At 44.6% G+C, this 17,821-nt stretch overlaps 1 protein-coding gene across 1 annotated transcript in view; it reads right to left on the bottom strand.

Moving 5' to 3' along the window:
- LOC117348668 (double C2-like domain-containing protein beta) overlaps window positions 1–17,224 on the bottom strand; it is a 43,160-nt gene extending 25,936 nt beyond the window's left edge. Inside the window, exons 1-2 of the mRNA XM_033921032.1 lie at window positions 16,903–17,224; window positions 86–165 (exon numbers count right to left, since the gene is read on the bottom strand). Of these exons, the coding sequence (XP_033776923.1) occupies window positions 86–165; window positions 16,903–17,224 (402 nt within the window). The remainder of the gene's footprint in view (window positions 1–85; window positions 166–16,902) is intronic.
- Between the last annotated feature and the right edge of the window lie 597 nt (window positions 17,225–17,821).

Below are 17,821 nucleotides of genomic sequence, written 5' to 3'. Positions count from 1 at the left end.
ATCTCCACTCCACCTTCCACTGTGCACTCTCACCTTGGAGGGACCCAACTGCCCCTTGTTCTCCATTCCTCCTGCGTTCTCTCACCTTGGCTTGGTAGACGCTGCAGTGCAGAGCGTTCATCTTCTCATCAAACAGGAGGCTGAACTCCAGGGTCCCAAGAGATGCTGTGAGCGAAGAGAGGATGAACCTTTGTCAGAGGCAGCCCTCTGCTGACCATGCCATTCCCCCCCCTCCCCACCCTCATGACAGATCCTCCCATGCCACCTTCTCTTGGCACTGACAGCGTGACCCCCTTCCTGTTCCCTTTTTCATTTCTAATGCTGTCTCTTCTTGCCCCAGCCCAGCTAATAGTGGCCCTCTCTCTTCCCCTCCTGCCAGTGCTGTGCTACTTTCACACTCTCTAAAAGCATCACTCCATTGCATGCTCTGCCTCCTCCCCCCACCCCCACCATCCAGTGGTGTAGTGAGAGGATGAGGAACCCAGGGCGGTGACGCCCACCGCGCCCTCCTCTCAACCCCCCCACTCCTTCCGTACCAACCCCCCACCCACCCTCTTGTTTTAATACGACTGTGGGCTCCTTTTACAAAGGTGTGTTAGGGCCTTAACGCTAGCCGCTACCGCCTCCTCTTGAGCAGGCGGTAGTTTTCCGGGTAGCGTGCGCTAAAAACGCTAGCGCACCTTTGTAAAAGGAGCCCTGTGTGTCTTGTTTTATGCCTCACCCACATTTTGGATTTTTGGACGACGCTTAGAAACCTGATAAGCGGATCATCAAATTTTAAATAAACCTTGAGTGAATTTTAAAAAAACGTAAGAATGGATATGAATTAATACATGAATAAATGACCATCTCGGGCAGTTTTTCTCAAAGCTGTCTTCAAGAACCACCAGACAGTTGGATTTTCAGGATATCCCCAATGAATATGCGTGAGAGAGATTTGCCTATAACTGAAGCGGCAGGCATGGAAATCTCGCTCACGCATATTTGTTGTAGGGCTGTACCGAATATTCATATTTGATTTGATTCAGCCTGAATACATTATTCATATTCAGTTGAATACAGATTTGAATTTTAATACGAATAATCCAGGGCTTTACTGTGCTAAATCCAATTGAAATAAACACGTCGGGTCCCTTGATTTGGTAAAAGGGTTTACATATATTTATTTTGTCACAATAAATTTTGCCTACGTCTTGTACAGATCTGCAGTTTTGTTTTGTTTGCTCTGATTTTAATTCATTTTTTAATGTTAAAGCCCATTATTCGGTATTCATAGTTGGCCAAATATTTTTCATTATTCATATTCGGCTGAATACAAAAATATGCTACGCTAGTATTTGGTACAGCTCTAGATATCATGAAAACCGATTGGATGGAGATCCCTCAGGACAGATTTGAGAACCACTGATATAGGAGACCCTAGTGGCTGTGCTAATATGTCTTCTCAGTCAAGGGAGTACTCATATCGCTCACATACATATGCATTAATTACCTTTGTAAGCAGTATGGGAGGGGAATGTCCTAAACAATTCCACGGTTTTTAAATGAACTGGTCTAACTGAGGGCGTAATGCGTCAGTCCTGCGTGCACTTACAGGGTCTAATCGCATCTAATTCTAATAAAACACGGAGCACTAACTCGGTGTGGTTCCAAGCTGATCTGACTTGTTTTACGGCAGCATTTAATAAACAAGCTGCATTTCCAGTGTGAAACAGAATAGAAAACACCGGAAGAGCCTCCTTATCACGAAGCAATGCTGGCTTCTCCTTTGCTTCTATATTGCTAGCCCTAGGTTTCCGAACAATCTAATTAAGAGATGTGGTACCAATCTTCTGGGATAGTGAGGCATCCCATGCTCTTGGGGTAGTCACATCTCTCTCCTCTCTCTCATTCTCTCACACTCTCTCTTTCTTTCTCTCTCTCTCACTCTACTCTCTCTCTCGTACTCTCTCTCTCTACTGTCTCTTTCTCTCTCTCTATTCCTCTATCTCTTTCTCACACTCTCTCTCTCACTCTCCTCTCTCTCTCTTTTTCTTTCACTCTCTCTATTCTCTCTCACTCTATTCTCTCTCTCTTTTTCTTTCTCTCTCTCACACTCTCTCTATTCTCTCTCACACACTCTCTCTCTCTTTCTCACACACTCTCGCTCTCTCACACACTCTCTCTACTGTCTCTTTCTCTCTCTCTATCTCTTTCTCACACTCTCTCTCTCTCTTTTTCTTTCACTCTCTCTATTCTCTCTCACACTCTCTCTCTTTCTCACACACTCTCACTCTCTCACACACTCTCTCTACTGTCTCTTTCTCTCTCTCTATCTCTTTCTCACACTCTATCTCTCTCTCTCTCTTTTTCTTTCACTCTCTCTATTCTCTCTCACACTCTCTCTCTTTCTCACACACTCTCACTCTCTCACACACTCTCTCTACTGTCTCTTTCTCTCTCTCTATCTCTTTCTCACACTCTCTCTCTCTCTCTTTTTCTTTCACTCTCTCTATTCTCTCTCTCACTCTATTCTCTCTCTCTTTTTCTTTCTCTCTCTCACACTCTCTCTATTCTCTCTCACACTATCTCTCTCTCTTTCTCACACACTCTCGCTCTCTCACACACTCTCTCTACTGTCTCTTTCTCTCTCTCTATCTCTTTCTCACACACACTCTCTCTCTCTCTCTTTTTCTTTCACTCTCTCTATTCTCTCTCACACTCTCTCTCTTTTTCACACACTCTCTCTACTGTCTCTTTCTCTCTCTCTATCTCTTTCTCACACTCTCTCTCTCTCTCTCTCTCTTTTTCTTTCACGCTCTCTATTCTCTCTCACACTCTCTCTCTCTCTTTCTCACACACTCTCGCTCTCTCACACACTCTCTCTACTGTCTCTTTCTCTCTCTCTATCTCTTTCTCACACTCTCTCTCTCTCTCTTTTTCTTTCACTCTCTCTATTCTCTCTCACACACTCTCTCTCTCTCTTTCTCACACACTCTCGCTCTCTCACACACTCTCTCTACTGTCTCTTTCTCTTTCTCTCTCTCTATCTCTTTCTCACACTCTCCCTCTCTCTCTCTTTTTCTTTCACTCTCTCTATTCTCTCTCACACACTCTCTCTCTCTTTCTCATACACTCTCGCTCTCTCACACACACTCTCTACTGTCTCTTTCTCTCTCTCTCTATCTCTTTCTCACACTCTCGCTCTCTCTCTTTTTCTTTCACTCTCTCTATTCTCTCTCACACTCTACTCTCTCACTCTGGTGCAATGGAGGATTAGGTGGCTTTGCCCAAGGTCACAGGGAACAGTGCTGAGATCAAACCCACAACCTGAGCGCTGAGGCAACTAGGTCACTCCTCCACTGCCTAGTGACACTTTTATAGAACAATGGGTGGTATATCAAAAGATGACAAATAAATAAATAAATCTTGGTTGCCCCCCCCCCCCTCCCACTCTCAGCCCTCTACTTTAATTACCAGTTATTCCTAGGTTGGTTCGTATGATCTTGCATAGACTGAGAGTACTTTTAATGTTTCCAATATAATGGAAGTTGGAAAAGAATTATGTAAAACAGGTCGAGAATATCTGTCTTTCTGTCTGTTTGCTGTGGGCATAATAATTCTCTGAAATGAAAAATGGATAAAAAAAGAAAAAACTGAATGTGAAAATGGACCACATTGGGAAAAGTGTATACATAGGGAAGGGGAGTACTTTGAAGGGGACCCAATGGAATAAGTTGTAAGATTGTTTAATTAATTTTTATACAATCGGTCCTGGAACCTTTTGAACCGACCTCGTACAGTGTAATGGATAATGCACTTATCTTATATATATCAACTGTGTGGCCGCACTGTTCCCCACCAACGCGTTTCGCCTTCTTCAGGACGGGGCTAGCGCTGCAACTATTCCTGAAGAAGAAGGCGAAACGCGTTGGCGGGGAACAGTGCGGCCACACAGTTGATATATATATGAGATAAGTGCATTATCCATTAGTGAATTTTTGAAAATGGAATGCTTTAATAATAAGATGAAGTTTTTATAAGCAAAAAAGATGAAGAAATATTTATAAAATTAATATGTTTAAAGAAAATTTTCATGACAAGTTACGAGTTGAACTATAAAATATAAAAAGAAAAAAATATTAGGTTTGATATACACAGGGTGAACTCAGTGAGGAGTGCTGCTACGCTGATATCTTTCAGAGTAGCGTTCTGAGATATCCCCAGTGTCTATATATCAAAGTTTAGTTCTTTGCATTTGGAGTTATACATGGCAAGATAGCTGGTGTGCTTTGGACTGTTATTTAATACTTGCCACAAAGCCATTGATTTCTACTTAAATGTAGGCCAGCATTTTAGAAGTCTACATTTAAGGCTCTGGTGTCACGCTTTTGGAAGCGCCTAGGGGTGCCTAAGGCCACTTCTAGCGCAAGCCATGCCCATGCCAGCCTTAGGCGTCCTCACGCACCCCTAAGCGTGATGCTGGCGCCATAAACGAAAGCACCATTCGTGCCTCCATTTTTATAGAAAATGTGCTTCCAGATTGCTTGGCTAGCCGGCTAGCCTTCGGCGCATCTTCGAGAATTTCCCCCTTTGTGTATTAAGGAGGGTCACTTTGAGGGGCTTTAGTATGTCAGGCAGGGTTACCAGATTATCTCTTAAAAAAAAAAAAAAGAGGACACCTGGTCCTGCCCTGTTCCACCCCTCAGCCCCGCCCCTCCCCCACACAAACCTTGCGTCCCTTTCTCCGAGCTCGGGGCCATATCTCGGCAGCCTCTGCGCGGGCGCGGACATCGACGCAATGTTGTCATGCGCCTGCATGCATGCACGTGATGTCATCACATGCGCAGAGGCCCTCCAGACGTGGCCTTGATTTCAGGGCCTTCCAAAACATCATAATAATAATTTATTTTTGTATACCGCTGTACCAAAAAAGGTTCAAAGCAATTCACCACAGAAAATGAATACATACAGTGTGAGTAAAATAACATAAAATTAAACAGTCAAATAATTACTATAAATGTAAAATACATCAGTTATGAAGCCTAAAAAAGTAAAATAGGAACACCGTTAAGATGAAAATCTATCAAACAGACGTGTCTTAAGTAATTTTCTAAAATCAGAGTAGGAAGAAGCCTCGATCATTAATTTTCCAAGCCACGTATTCAATTTAGCGGCCTGGAATGAAAACATTCTGTCAAAGAATTTCTTATATTGACAGGATTTTACAGAGGGATAGTTGAAAAAATTTATCCTACGTGTACTCTTGGTGGAAAGATTCAAGAAAAAATGATAGGTAAGATAGTCTGGTAGCATACCAAAAACTGCAAACCAAACCAAAGGGAAAGACCAAAGGTCCAACTGTCTGCAGTAAAAAAACAATCCAGAGCAAACAAACCAAAACTGCAGACTTTGTACACGATGCAGGCAGACTTTATTGTGACAAGTAAATCTTTGATTAAAAACCTTTTACCAGGCAAGGGACCCAACACGGTCCGTGTTTCGGACAACCTTCATCAGGGGTCCATTTTGATAAAAGGGAAAAATATCAAAAGAAAAGCCTTGGACAAATAGCGGTAGGTGACACGCTGAAAAAGCTGAAACGCTGGTGACACGCTGAAAAAGCCGCTTTTTCAGCGTGTCACCTACCGCTATTTGTCCAAGGCTTTTCTTTTGATATTTTTCCCTTTTATCAAAATGGACCCCTGATGAAGGTTGTCCGAAACACGGACCGTGTTGGGTCCCTTGCCTGGTAAAAGGTTTTTAATCAAAGATTTACTTGTCACAATAAAGTCTGCCTGCATCGTGTACAAAGTCTGCAGTTTTGGTTTGTTTGCTCAGCATGCCAAAAACTGCCTTAAAACAGATACAGGAGAACTTAAACATCACTCTGGACTCCACTGGCAACCAATGAGTATTTTTTTTATAAGCCCCTAAGTATACAATATTACAGTAATCTAAAATACTCAAAATGGATGACTGAACCAGTAGACGAAAAGAAACTTCTTCAAAAAACTTCTTAATGGTTCGGAGTTTCCAAAGAACCAAAATACATTTCTTAAACAGTACATCTGTATGTTTTTCCAAAGTCAGATGTTTATCTAAAGTTATACCTAATATTTTTATGGACTGTTCAATGTTATAGTCCAGCCCTCTCACACGAATCGTAGTTTCTTTTATCTTTTCATTGGGCGTTGCTAGAAAGAATTTAGTTTTTCCAGTATTTAATTTTAGTTTAAAAGCGGTCATCCAAAGCTCAATCTGGTTAAAAATATTTACCAAAGGGTTGATGGCATCTGATGACAGGCAAGTTAACAGAATAACTATAGTGATGTCATCTGCGTAAATGTAGCAAACTTCTGAGTTTTTGGAAATCCCGCCGGGCACCCCGACATCTGGTAACCCTGGTGTCAGGAGCAATGGGGTCGATTTGGATGGGGGGGGGGGCTTCTGATGTGTACTCTCAGCGAGCTGTACGTCACCTCAGCCTTCGCATTACAGCCCCACCATGTGTTCAGGCTGTCAACCTTTTCAGCACTTCTCTGCATCAGCCTGGTTTACTTAATAAGCCACATTTCCATGCGTTTAATAATAGAAGGCTCTCATCTTTAAAGCAGGGGTCTGCATGAAACATGTCGCTGCATCACGTGGCCATAAAAATGCTTGCAGACATCTAGCTATCCACTTGCCATACCCTAGGGCAGTGGTCTCAAACTCGCGGCCCGGGGGCCACATGCGGCCCACCAGGTACTATTTTGCGGCCCGCAGCCTGTACTAGTACTGTCTGTACTAGTGCTGCCCGCTCTTTGCAACATCCTCCGGCTTCCCCACTGGCCTCCCGTTCTTACCTTCAAATAATTACCGCAGCCTGAAGAAAGGATTGCCAGTGCTGTAGCGATCCTTGCAGGCTGCCGTCGTTCTCAGCAGCATGTTCCCTCTGCCGCGATCCTGCCCCTGATGTCAGAGGAGGGGCGGGACCGTGGCAGAGGGAATGTGCTGCGGAGGCCGATGGCAGCCTGCAAGGAACACTACAGCACCAGCGATCCTCTCTGCAGGCTGTGGTAATTAGCTGAAACTAAGACCGGGAGGCCAGGGGGGAAGCTGGAGGATGCTGCAAAGAAGGGGGGAACATGCAGGCCTTCGGGGGGGGGGAAGATTTATAAACTATAAAGAGTTTTACCTTATGCAAAACTGTCATTTCTTTAATAAGACATGAACTATTTTTTCTGCGGCCCTCCAAGTACCTTCAAATCCAAAATATGGCCCTGCAAAGGCTTTGAGTTTGAGACCAATGCCCTAGGGTGACTATTATCTGCCTTTCTCCAGGCTTACCCCCGACCCCCTCTTCCCTGCAGGCTGCCTGGAAGGGAGGGGCTGGAGCAGAACAGCTCCGATGCTCTGCAGTTTGAAGAGAAAGGTGGAACTGTGTTCCAGACAATTCCCCCCCAAATTAAGTCCAGTGGTACTTAGCACCAACACGTACCACCTGAAAAAATGCCCCGTCCACAGCCAAGGGAAGTGATATTAACAAATGTATGGTGTTATTAAATATATATAGATATGCATAATAAATATAGAGTGAGATAAATAGTGACAGACAGACAAATGATAATTAGTCACACATGGGCCTCAAGGCCCCTCAAAGACTAATCAAGGCTGATGGGATGCGTGTTAATCACTTGAGATGAGAACTGAGGCTGATACGTGATCCCCTACCATTTATCATATACCGTACAGGTAGCAAAGCCCCCAAAATGTTAATTTGTCTCTTAAGAAGAGAAATTTCTGGAGTCCCAGCCTCTATTCTGTGTTGAACAATGACATGATATAATGGAGCGTGGGTCTGATGAGCCATGCAGCCAAAATCTGAAATGGAGACCGAAAACAGAGCTACGAGCAAGACTTTCCACAGAAATAGAAAGAGATGCATGTCCTCTTGCACAGTGCAAAACAAAGCTGACAGACGAAAATTCTCATAACTCAGTCACTAAACTGAAAATAAAATCAATTTTCCTACTTTTGTTGTCTGGTGAATTTATTTTTCTAATTAGCTTGTTCCCAATCTCTGGTTCTGAGTCAATGGCTCTGCTTCCCTCTAAACTCTATTTCCAGGGCCTTCTGTCCATTTGCTATTTCTTTTCTCACCTCCTTTTTTTCTTCACTTCCTGCTCTACATCTAGGTTTACTATAGCAAAACCCCCAAGACAAAATATCCTTAAAAGACACCACAATGTAAGTTGGGCGTGCCCTAGGACATTACAGGAAAGTTAGCTTCCTAGACTCCACCAAAAATATATAAACCTCAAATCTAAATTTTTAAGATAAGAAGCACCCTTAGCATGACTTTGAAAGCTTTAAAGAGCAACTCAAAGAGCAGCTCTGGTGCTTAGAATAGCCTTGCCTGCCTGGAATCACTCCGACCTACAGTTGTGTTGGCCTGTTCGGTTCTTGAGGAAGGGGTTATTGCCCTGAAACTCCGCTGGGTTGAGCCGTGTTGAAAGAGGCCTGCACCTTAACTTTGGTCTTTGATCCAAAAAAAGTTGGACTTTCCTTGCTACTATTTGACTACAGCACCTTTATTCAGCTAAGTAACTGGAGGGAGAAGTGACTAATTTTTTTATTCGGGGCGTTGCAGGACAGTGACATTTTTGTCTTTCACTTTATATATATTTATTTATTGCACACTGTTTGCACTTGATTTGCACTTTAAAGCACACAGGAGCACCCAGATGATGGTATGCGGCTGGCAGTGAGTGGTAATCTCTGCTCAGTGTTTGCTGGCTTTGCTATTCTAAGCACTAGAGCTGCTCTTTGAGTCACTCTTTAAAGCTTTCAAACTCACGCTGAGGGTGCTCCTTATCTTAAAAATTTAGATTTGAGGTTTATATATATTTGGTGTGAAGTCTAGGGAGTTGACTTTCCTACAATGTCCAGGATGCACCAGGCAGGGGCAGAGCTACTATTTTGAAGAGGCAGGCTTTGAGTTGGGAGGGAGTGGGCATCCCTCCTGCCGCTCTTTAAAACATGGGACCATGGGAGTCCTGGCCCATATAGCCAGGTGGGGGGATGGTCTGATCTGACCCAGCCTACTAAACCACCAGGTTTTTTGGGTGGGAGAGGCTCGGCAGGAGGGAGGGCTGTTTTTTGTAGGGCTGGGAGGGATCAGGTTGATATTTAGGAGGTTGCTAATTCGCTGCTCTCCCCTCTACTGGCTCTGCTGATGTCAGCTCCAGAACCACCATCAGCTGGACAGCGGAGAAGAACTGGCTGCAGGCAAGAGAAGGAGCGATTGTTCTTCTGAACAGGCGCCAGGCACAGTTCCTCTCTTCTTTTATGGCGCTACAATGACAAATAGCCCCATGCATAACCCTGTAAAAGAAGATTGTTCCCACTATGGAATTTTTTACCGTGGTGTCGGAGCGTTGTGCATCAGCCACTAAAGGGAGAGGGTGGCGCAGTGGTTAAAGCTACAACCTCAGCACCCTGAGGTTGTGGGTTCAAACCCACACTGCTTCTTGTGACCCTGGGCAAGTCACTTAATCCCCCTATTGTCCCAGGTGCATTAAATTGTAAGGCCACCAGGACAAGCAGGGAAAAATGCTTGAGTACCTGAATAAATTCATGTAAACTATTCTGAGTCCACCTGGGATAACAGTATAAAAACTGAATAAAGAAATAGTGTGAAAAGTTTCAGCCTCTGATAACCAGAGCTGGTATTGTGACATCATAATGCCTCATTCCACCAATGCCTAAGAGCCAACCTCATCAGTGATGTCACAATGGCTTGATTGTCCTATACTCAGCTCACTTTTACTACATTTTGATTTCTAGAGTGGCGCAGTGGTGAAAGCTACAGCCTCAACACCCTGAGGTTGTGGATTCATAACCACACCGCATTTGACCGGGCTCCTCTGCCACTAGACTCTATAGTGAAGTTTTCTTCTTCCAGACCTCTTTAGGTCGGCTTCTTCTTTGCCTTTATTTTTGCTTATGGCTGGTTCAAGCCTATTTAGCTTGAGGAATTACCGCATCCTTTAGCAAGTGACCGAACTGGTCACATACATACAGGATTCGGGCTACGCAGCCACTCCTGCTCTCCAGACTCTGCTGAAAGGAAGACACAGGCCACTAGCGCAGTCCTCTCCCCGTAGTATAAACAAAAAGAACAGGGTAAGAACAGACTCCAGAACTGGTGATCCTGCTACATGTGGAAAATTCAATTCCTAGACGTTAACTTTTCAAAGAAACATTATTATTATTCATGGGGAAAGAGAGGGGGGGGGAGTAATATTGCTGTGCAAGTTTAATTGGATTTTTCCTGCAGGGTCTTTTTCTTTTCAGCCCAGCAGTTGCCAATTTATCGAATTACAATTGTGTGCATTAACGTGTGTTGCTAGTTAATAGGCCTCATTAAGGTTATCGGGCATGAAAAGGGTGCCAGTGTTTCTCTGCAAGGATCTCAGGCCCTCAATGTTTTGCTCTGAGTGCCTGTATTTATTTCACCTTATAAAAGGTTTCTGTTGGCTAATCAGAGAACACGTCCGATGGGCTCTTGCTGCATCAGTTCAAAGAGGAAGGAAGGGGAGAAGTCTTTGTGTCAGTGAACTCAGCTGCTGAGGGATGGCCTTTGCTCTTGGACAAGTCGTATGTGTGGCTTTGGGACAGCTAACGTCCCCCATAGTGGCAGAGGCTAGGGAACCTACCCCAGACGAGGCACGGTGAGGGGGGGGGGGAGAGAGTGTGGAGCAGTGGTTAAAAGCCACAGCCTCAGCACCCTGAGGATGTGGGTTCAAACCCATGCTGCTCCTTGTGACCTTGGGCAAGTCACTTAATCCCCCCATTGCCCCAGGTACATTAGATAGATTGTTAGCCCATCAGGACAGACAGGGAAAATGCTTGAGTACCTGAATAAATTCATGTAAACTGTTCTGAGCTCCCTTGAGAGAACAGTATAGAGAATTGGATTTTCTTTTTACCCTGTTAAAGCAGGGCTGGCCATGACCTTGAGAACCCTGCAGTGTTAATCTGTACAGAGAAGGGCTGGAGTCCAATCCCTCATGTTTTAAATCAAGCCCTCGGAATATCTGATTTACTCAAATTGCTTCCTAAGAGATCATTGCTCTTCCTTCCATGTTAACTTTGCAGCACAGAACAGGTAAAGAGATACCTGGCAGGACGCCACACAGTTTAATTGTGGCTAATTCATGCCCAGCACTAACTTCACATGATTGCATTTTAATTTTTCAATTCCTATCACTTTTCCATAAGTCTACCGCGCTCACTCTGTCTCCTGCATCCAGGTAGACAAGGGGGGGGGGGAGGAGAAGGAAGGAGCCAGGTGGAAAATTAGTAAATAGAGATGAGGGGAAGGTTAAAAATGAATGATGGAGAGAGGAGAGGATGGAACACAGGGAGGCGAGGGAAGGTGGATAAATAAGGAGGATATAAATTCTCCTCATCCAATTCCTCTTTGTTTGAATCCTTCTTCGGATTGTTCGTACTCATTTCTCAACCCCTCCTCCCTATTTGTCTGCTAAGGGGAGATGGGGTGGTTTGACCTTGAACTTGGAGGCCTGGAATGCTGCCGGCCCAAGTGAGAATGCTGGAGAGAAGACGGCATGCAGATGACAAGTCAGCGACAGGCAGTCCTGATGAAAGCTCAGTGACTGATGCAGCACACAGAATAAGAACAAATAGCTGTCACTGCCCCATCGCCACTTTCTACTGCTCCGCCCTCCTGCTCTCTTCCACCCGATCCCCCCTTCCCTCTCATTTCTACTGCCAAAAGACTCGGAGCACTTGGGATTCATCAATACTGTGCTTTCCTTTTCTCCAGTCCTCTATGTGTCTGTCTACAACAGAGGTTCTTTAGGTGTGTTCTGAGGACTGGGTTGAAACCCCCTGGGTTAGAGACTGGTGCCCCCATCCCCATGTCACCTGCACATGGGCAGGTGCGGTTAAGAAAACACAAAACATATCACAACTTTTTTACCCAGACTCGTAAGATTACAAGCAAGCGGAGACGGTGAAGACAAAATCCGTTACGGAATTCAAAAATGCATGCGATAGATACAAGAACCTAAGAATAGCCTTACTGGGTCAGTAGCCCGTTCTCACAGTGGCCAATCCAGGTCCCTAGTACCTGGCCAAGACCTAAAGAGTAGCAACCGATCCAGGGCAAGCAGTGGCTTCCCCCCTGTCTTTCTCAATAACAGACTATGGACTTTTCCTCCAGGAACTTGTCCAAACCTTTCTTAAAACCAGCTACGCTATCCGCTCTTACCACAACCTCTGGCAATGCGTTCCAGAGCTTAACTATTCTCTGAGTGAAAAAAAATCTCCTCCCATTGGTTTTAAAAGTATTTCCCTCTAACTTCATCGAGTGTCCCCCTAGTCTTTGTCATTTTTGACGGAGTGAAAAATCGATCCACTTGTACCCCTTCTACTCTACTCAGGATTTTGTAGACTTCAATCATATCTCCCCTCAGCCATGTATTCTAATGTACACTGAGCTAGATCCACTCTGTTAACGGATGATGGAAATAACCATATGTTAAATTAAAATGGCCAAATTGTATGCTAAACTTGACTCTCTGTACACATGCAAATCTATAATCTGTTTGTCTATGCATTATGCATGTCAGCCTTGTTACCCGATCTGAGCTCTATGGGGAGGACGGGATATAAAACGAGCCAAATAGATAAATAAGTCAGGCCGGATGTGACAAAAGCAAAGGGGGAACGCACTGACACCCCAGTGACATTTCAAACAAGGGGCTCATTTCAAAGGCACAGCCAAGAGAAAGCGCGCAGACACCCTGTCAATTACCAGCACCCTGTACACGCATCGCTTCGTTTCAAGAAGTATGCTCACACTCAAATGACACGCAGCAGTGCGCCTCATTAAATTAACATTCTACATGGAAAAATGTAAACGACTGGTCTACGAGACAAAGAAATAGCATCGTGGTACGATAAATGACCAGACTCTGCGGTATTATCAATTGCTGTATAAAAAGCTCAATGTACATTTGGCAGGAGGCAGGATGGTACTCTTTGCTCCTTCTCCGGGAAACAGAGTTACCTTCTCCCATCCCGTCCCCCCCCCCCAATGGAAGCCACTAGTTCTTCCCTTCGTGAACCTCATTCTGGGGAGTGCAGACAAGTAGCTGGATATTCCCTATGCATGGACGGAGCTAGGGTTTCTGGTGTCCACCTAGTGCAAATTGAAATGGACCCCCCCTCCCCCCATAGAGACTGCCATAGTCATAACCACCCTACCTCCCCTGCTGTGCAAGCCTTTAGCCTCATGAGACTTGCACTGGAGTTCCTTCCTGTCCCATGAGGCTTAAATCTAAAGAGTTGAGCCATATGGCAAACAGGGTGGTGCAAGCAAATTCTCACAGAAGGTTTTGGCACCCCCTCCTGTACTTACCATAGTTACCATAGGCTAGATGCACTAAAGATACCGACTGGGTCGCTGTTGGCCGATTCTCTGGCCAATGCATCACGTGAGGGAGGGGTCAAAGGCCCTGATTGGTTCAGATGCCTAAGACCCCTCCTAAGGGGTGGGGCCTTAGGCATCTGAGCTAATCAGGTCTTAGGCACATCCCTCTGTATCCCTTGGGAGGGGCCTTAAGGCATTAGGCAATAATCAGTCAGGACCACTGGCCCCTCCCCGTGCATCATATGTGAAGGCCCATCATTTAGGACTGGCAGGCCAAAGCAGGAGCCTCAGAGCGGGCTTCCTGCTTCCAACTTTTTAAAAAGGTATGGGGAGGTTCGGGGGGTGGGAGGATGTCCAGTGGCAGGAAGGAGTGGGCATCCCTCCTGCCATTTTGGGGAGGTTCAGGGGGGACAGTTGCTCGGGGTGCCTGGTGCAGAGGGGGCTATGGTGCGGGGGTGTTCTGCATGACAGAAGGGAATGGGCACCCTCCTGCCAATTCTCTCATGCCAAGTTTGTCGGGGGTCATCAGGGAGGGCTGTCATTGATGGGGGACTTTTTTCTTTTTTTTTAATCTGACAGATATTTTGCGTTTGTAACACATCCAAAATATCTGTGCCATTGAAAACAAATGAGAAAAAAAATCCAGGCAGACCTATCGGTAACACAGTTATCGACAGGTCTATTCCAGTCGGTTTTTCCAATCGCTAAAACCCCTTTTTGGGGGACTAGCCAAGCGATGTTAGTGCATCAGTCACTTGGCTACTTTGCCTGGGGTTTTAGCTCATTGGCATGGGCGATCGAGGGGAAAAACACACAGTGAGCCATTTTGTGCATCGGGTCGGTAAAAGCAATCGTCGCTGAAGCTGTGAAAATAGGTTTAGCGACGATCGCTGACTTCAGGGCATCTAGCCCCATGTCTCCGTGCATCTAACCAGTCTTCACCGCTTCTGAAAAGATCCTCCTGGTTGCAGCTGTGCACCGTTCTCTATAGCCTGCAGAAGGCCAGGATTGGTGTTAATTAACAGCTCCCAAGGTGTGAGAGGTGTCTAATGTTTCTGTCCTCTAGCTGCCATTGCCCTCAGCAGAGGAGATAACCCAAGCTTTAATTAGGACACCCTTCATCCTCCAAAGGATCAGCCAAAGGATCTCCTGCCTGTCCTCTTTGCCTCATCGCACTCGCAGTGGAGTCATACAATAGATTGCCCTCGTCCTTTAGGTTCCTGTTTGTTGGTTTCTTTCTTATTACAAAATATCTCTTTTCTCTTTATTAAGTAAAAAGGTAGGATCAGAGATACTAAAAAGTGCCCCCTCCCCCATTTTGGCTCTCGTATGTTTCAGACTATATAAAACACAAAATCATAAAAGACAAAAAAAAAACCCCACTGAAAAATCAAAAATAATAAACAGCAAAAAAATGTGGGGGTGAAATAACTCTTGCCAAAGATCATAAATAATTCATTAATCAGTACTGAAAAGAGTGGTAAAGCTGAGCTTTCGTTCAAAATATAAGACTCATTTGTGGTGGGACCTCAGAAATCCATTCCCCCAACTCACTATAGGGCAGCCTAAGTGCACTTCAGTTTTGCCACGGCGTTTTTTTTTTCAGGCTGACGCCATTACAGGGAAGAAGTTACGGAGCACAAGTCCTGGTGAGGATGATTGCATAGTGACATGGGTCACATCAAGCTTTCTGCCGACTGGTCACTGGAGGTTAAATGCGGTTGGAACATGATCCGTTATAGTCATGTCTCTTGATCTCCTGACGAAGCCACGGGCGAAACGGGCCCCGTTGAGATCACGATTGTGAAGTTTCATTGCTGTTTGAAGCTAAGTTCCACGCTTATAGGGCTCCTTTTACGAAGGCGCGTTAGCGGTTTAACGCGCGTAATAGCGTGCATTACCACTGCCGGCCTCTTGAGCAGGCGGTAGTTTTCCGGCTAGCGCGGGGGTTAGCACGTGATTAAAAGTTGCATGCGATAAAGGAGCCCTTAATGTTCAAAGAACATTTACGATATTTATAATATGTATTGTTTTAACACGATAAGATTTTGCATTAAGGTTGGTGAATGGTGATTGACCGGTGATTGATAGGCTGCCCTATAGTGAGTCGGGGAAATGAATTTCTGAGGCCTCACTACAAATGAGTTTTATATTTTGAACGAAAGCTCAACCTTACCACTCTTTTCAGTATTGATTAATGAATTGTTTATGATCTTTGGCAAGAGTTATTTCACCCCATATTTTTGCTATTTATCACAATATATAAAGCCTGCTCTTTTAAACAGTTCCTTTCCCCCCAATTCACGCTTGCCTATATGTTTTATGACTGCTTCCACAGTTTCTCTTTCTGTGATTATTTTGTCTCGGTTCCTTTCCTCTCCCCTCCATGAAACTAAAAAAGAGAATTGCAGAGGTGATTGTACAAAACGCCAAAGTTTTGCCCAGGAACCCTCGTGAATTTTTAAAAACCGCAAATGCGGTTCAAAGGGCTGATCGGAGGCAGGAGAGGGCAGCTGGGGGCGCCGGCGGGTGCTGAAAATTATTGGCGGTATTTTCCGACCACCTCTTCCTGGTACTAAAGTCAGGCTACACCAATCAGGAGCTGCTTTGACACGCCAGGTAGCGTGTCGAAGCAGCTCCTGATTGGTGTAACCATGACTTTAGTACCAGGAAGAGGTGGTCGGAAAATACCGCCAATAATTTTCAGCACCCGCCGGCGCCCCCGGCTGCCCTCTCCTGCCTCCGATCAGCCCTTTGAACCTTCCTGATGGAAGGAGATAACCAATGGATCACTTCGATACCAGGGTACATATTGTACCACAGTGATAGGATGGATCAAATGGGTGAAGGTATAGCATTATATGTTAAGAAGGATCTTGAATTAAATAGACGAAAGATTCTGCAGTAACCAAAAGACACCTTGGAATCCCTATGGGTAGAAATTCTATGTATAAAAGGGAAAATGATAGTGAAAGAAGTGTACTCCTGTCTGCCTGGCCAGGATCAACAGACAGATGCTAAAATGTTATCAGAAATTAGGGAAGAGAATAAACTGGGTAACACAATAATAATGGCCTCTTTGAAAATTTACTAGGAATGAGTGCCTAAACTTATACTCAAAATTTCATTCATTTTGTTAAATTTAGGAGTATGAAAAGTAGGTGGCAACATGGGCACATTTAGGGCAGTAAAAAAGGTTATGAGCTTAGCACTGAATTCAGAACTAGTCTTATAAATTTAGGCAAATGAATAACTGAGCTAAATTTATAAGCATAACTTTTAAGCTTCACATTAGGATGAATTTTTATGCTCTTAGTTTGGCTGAAAATAAGGCACAATTCTAAGATCCTAACCTACAGTAGGAGCAAAAACATAGGAGCTCGGCCTTCTTTTGAATATTAGGCCTGTTGTGTTTTAGCCAAGGCTACCCCACTTTCCCCTGACATGACTTTGTAAACATAACGTGATGAACTTACTTGAATCATCTGAGTCATATCCTTCCTCCTCCTCCTGGATCCCTTCTTTCTCCCCCCTTCGTTCCTCCTCATTGGACGAGGTATCGCCCGTTGGACTCTCCTTGTTTTCACTTTCTCCTGTGCCCTTGGGGTTTTCCTGACCCTCCTCTTCTTTGACTGGTGTCACTGTTGTCCCCTCTCTGGGGTGGATGATGCCAGGAGGAAAGTTGTGGAACCGTGGAAAGTAGTCCGAGATCTGTTTAATTGGCCGGATTGGCCCTGGGCACACATCAATAGCCATATGTTCTTGCATGGTAACTTTCTCTACCCGACGCAGCATCATGGAGAAAAGACAGACAAATTACACCTAAAATGTAAAACAAAGAGAGGTGTGAAGAGCAGAAGACCAGGCAAAGGGACTGGAGTACGAGTCAGAATGGAAGATTTCTGTGAAGCCAAGGTGAGGAAGATGAATTTGCTGTTTTCAGCACCCTGGAGAGCTCACAGCCACACTGATATCGCCACTCTCAATCTTCCTTCAGGACTAGCTGGGCATAAATCCAGGTTAAGGAAATTGGAGAGTTAAATATATGAAAAAAACCGTCTAGAAGAAGATTATAAAGTCAAGGAAGCTGTACCCTCTGCTGGTAATGACATTGTGATGAAGAGAGCACCGCCTAGTTATCAATCAGCTGAAACGATCTGTTTGTTCTTGCTAAACCCACGCTACACAGACCATAATGCAATGTCATTCATTTTGAGGGTTTATTAGATTTGGTGTAGAGTATGACTATTGAATGCTGTTTATAATGATTAAGTTTGGCACTAAATATTTCTCCTCTGTGATATGTTTTTACATTTTCTGAAGCCATAAATCAATGTAATTTGATGAAAGGGGACAGCTCTGGGAGGAAAGTACCCATTGCATACTGACAGTGCA

Source organism: Geotrypetes seraphini, chromosome 14 (genome assembly GCF_902459505.1).
Source record: "Geotrypetes seraphini chromosome 14, aGeoSer1.1, whole genome shotgun sequence".
NCBI classification, from domain to species: domain Eukaryota; kingdom Metazoa; phylum Chordata; class Amphibia; order Gymnophiona; family Dermophiidae; genus Geotrypetes; species Geotrypetes seraphini.
This window is presented reverse-complemented; position numbering and strand designations above follow the sequence as displayed.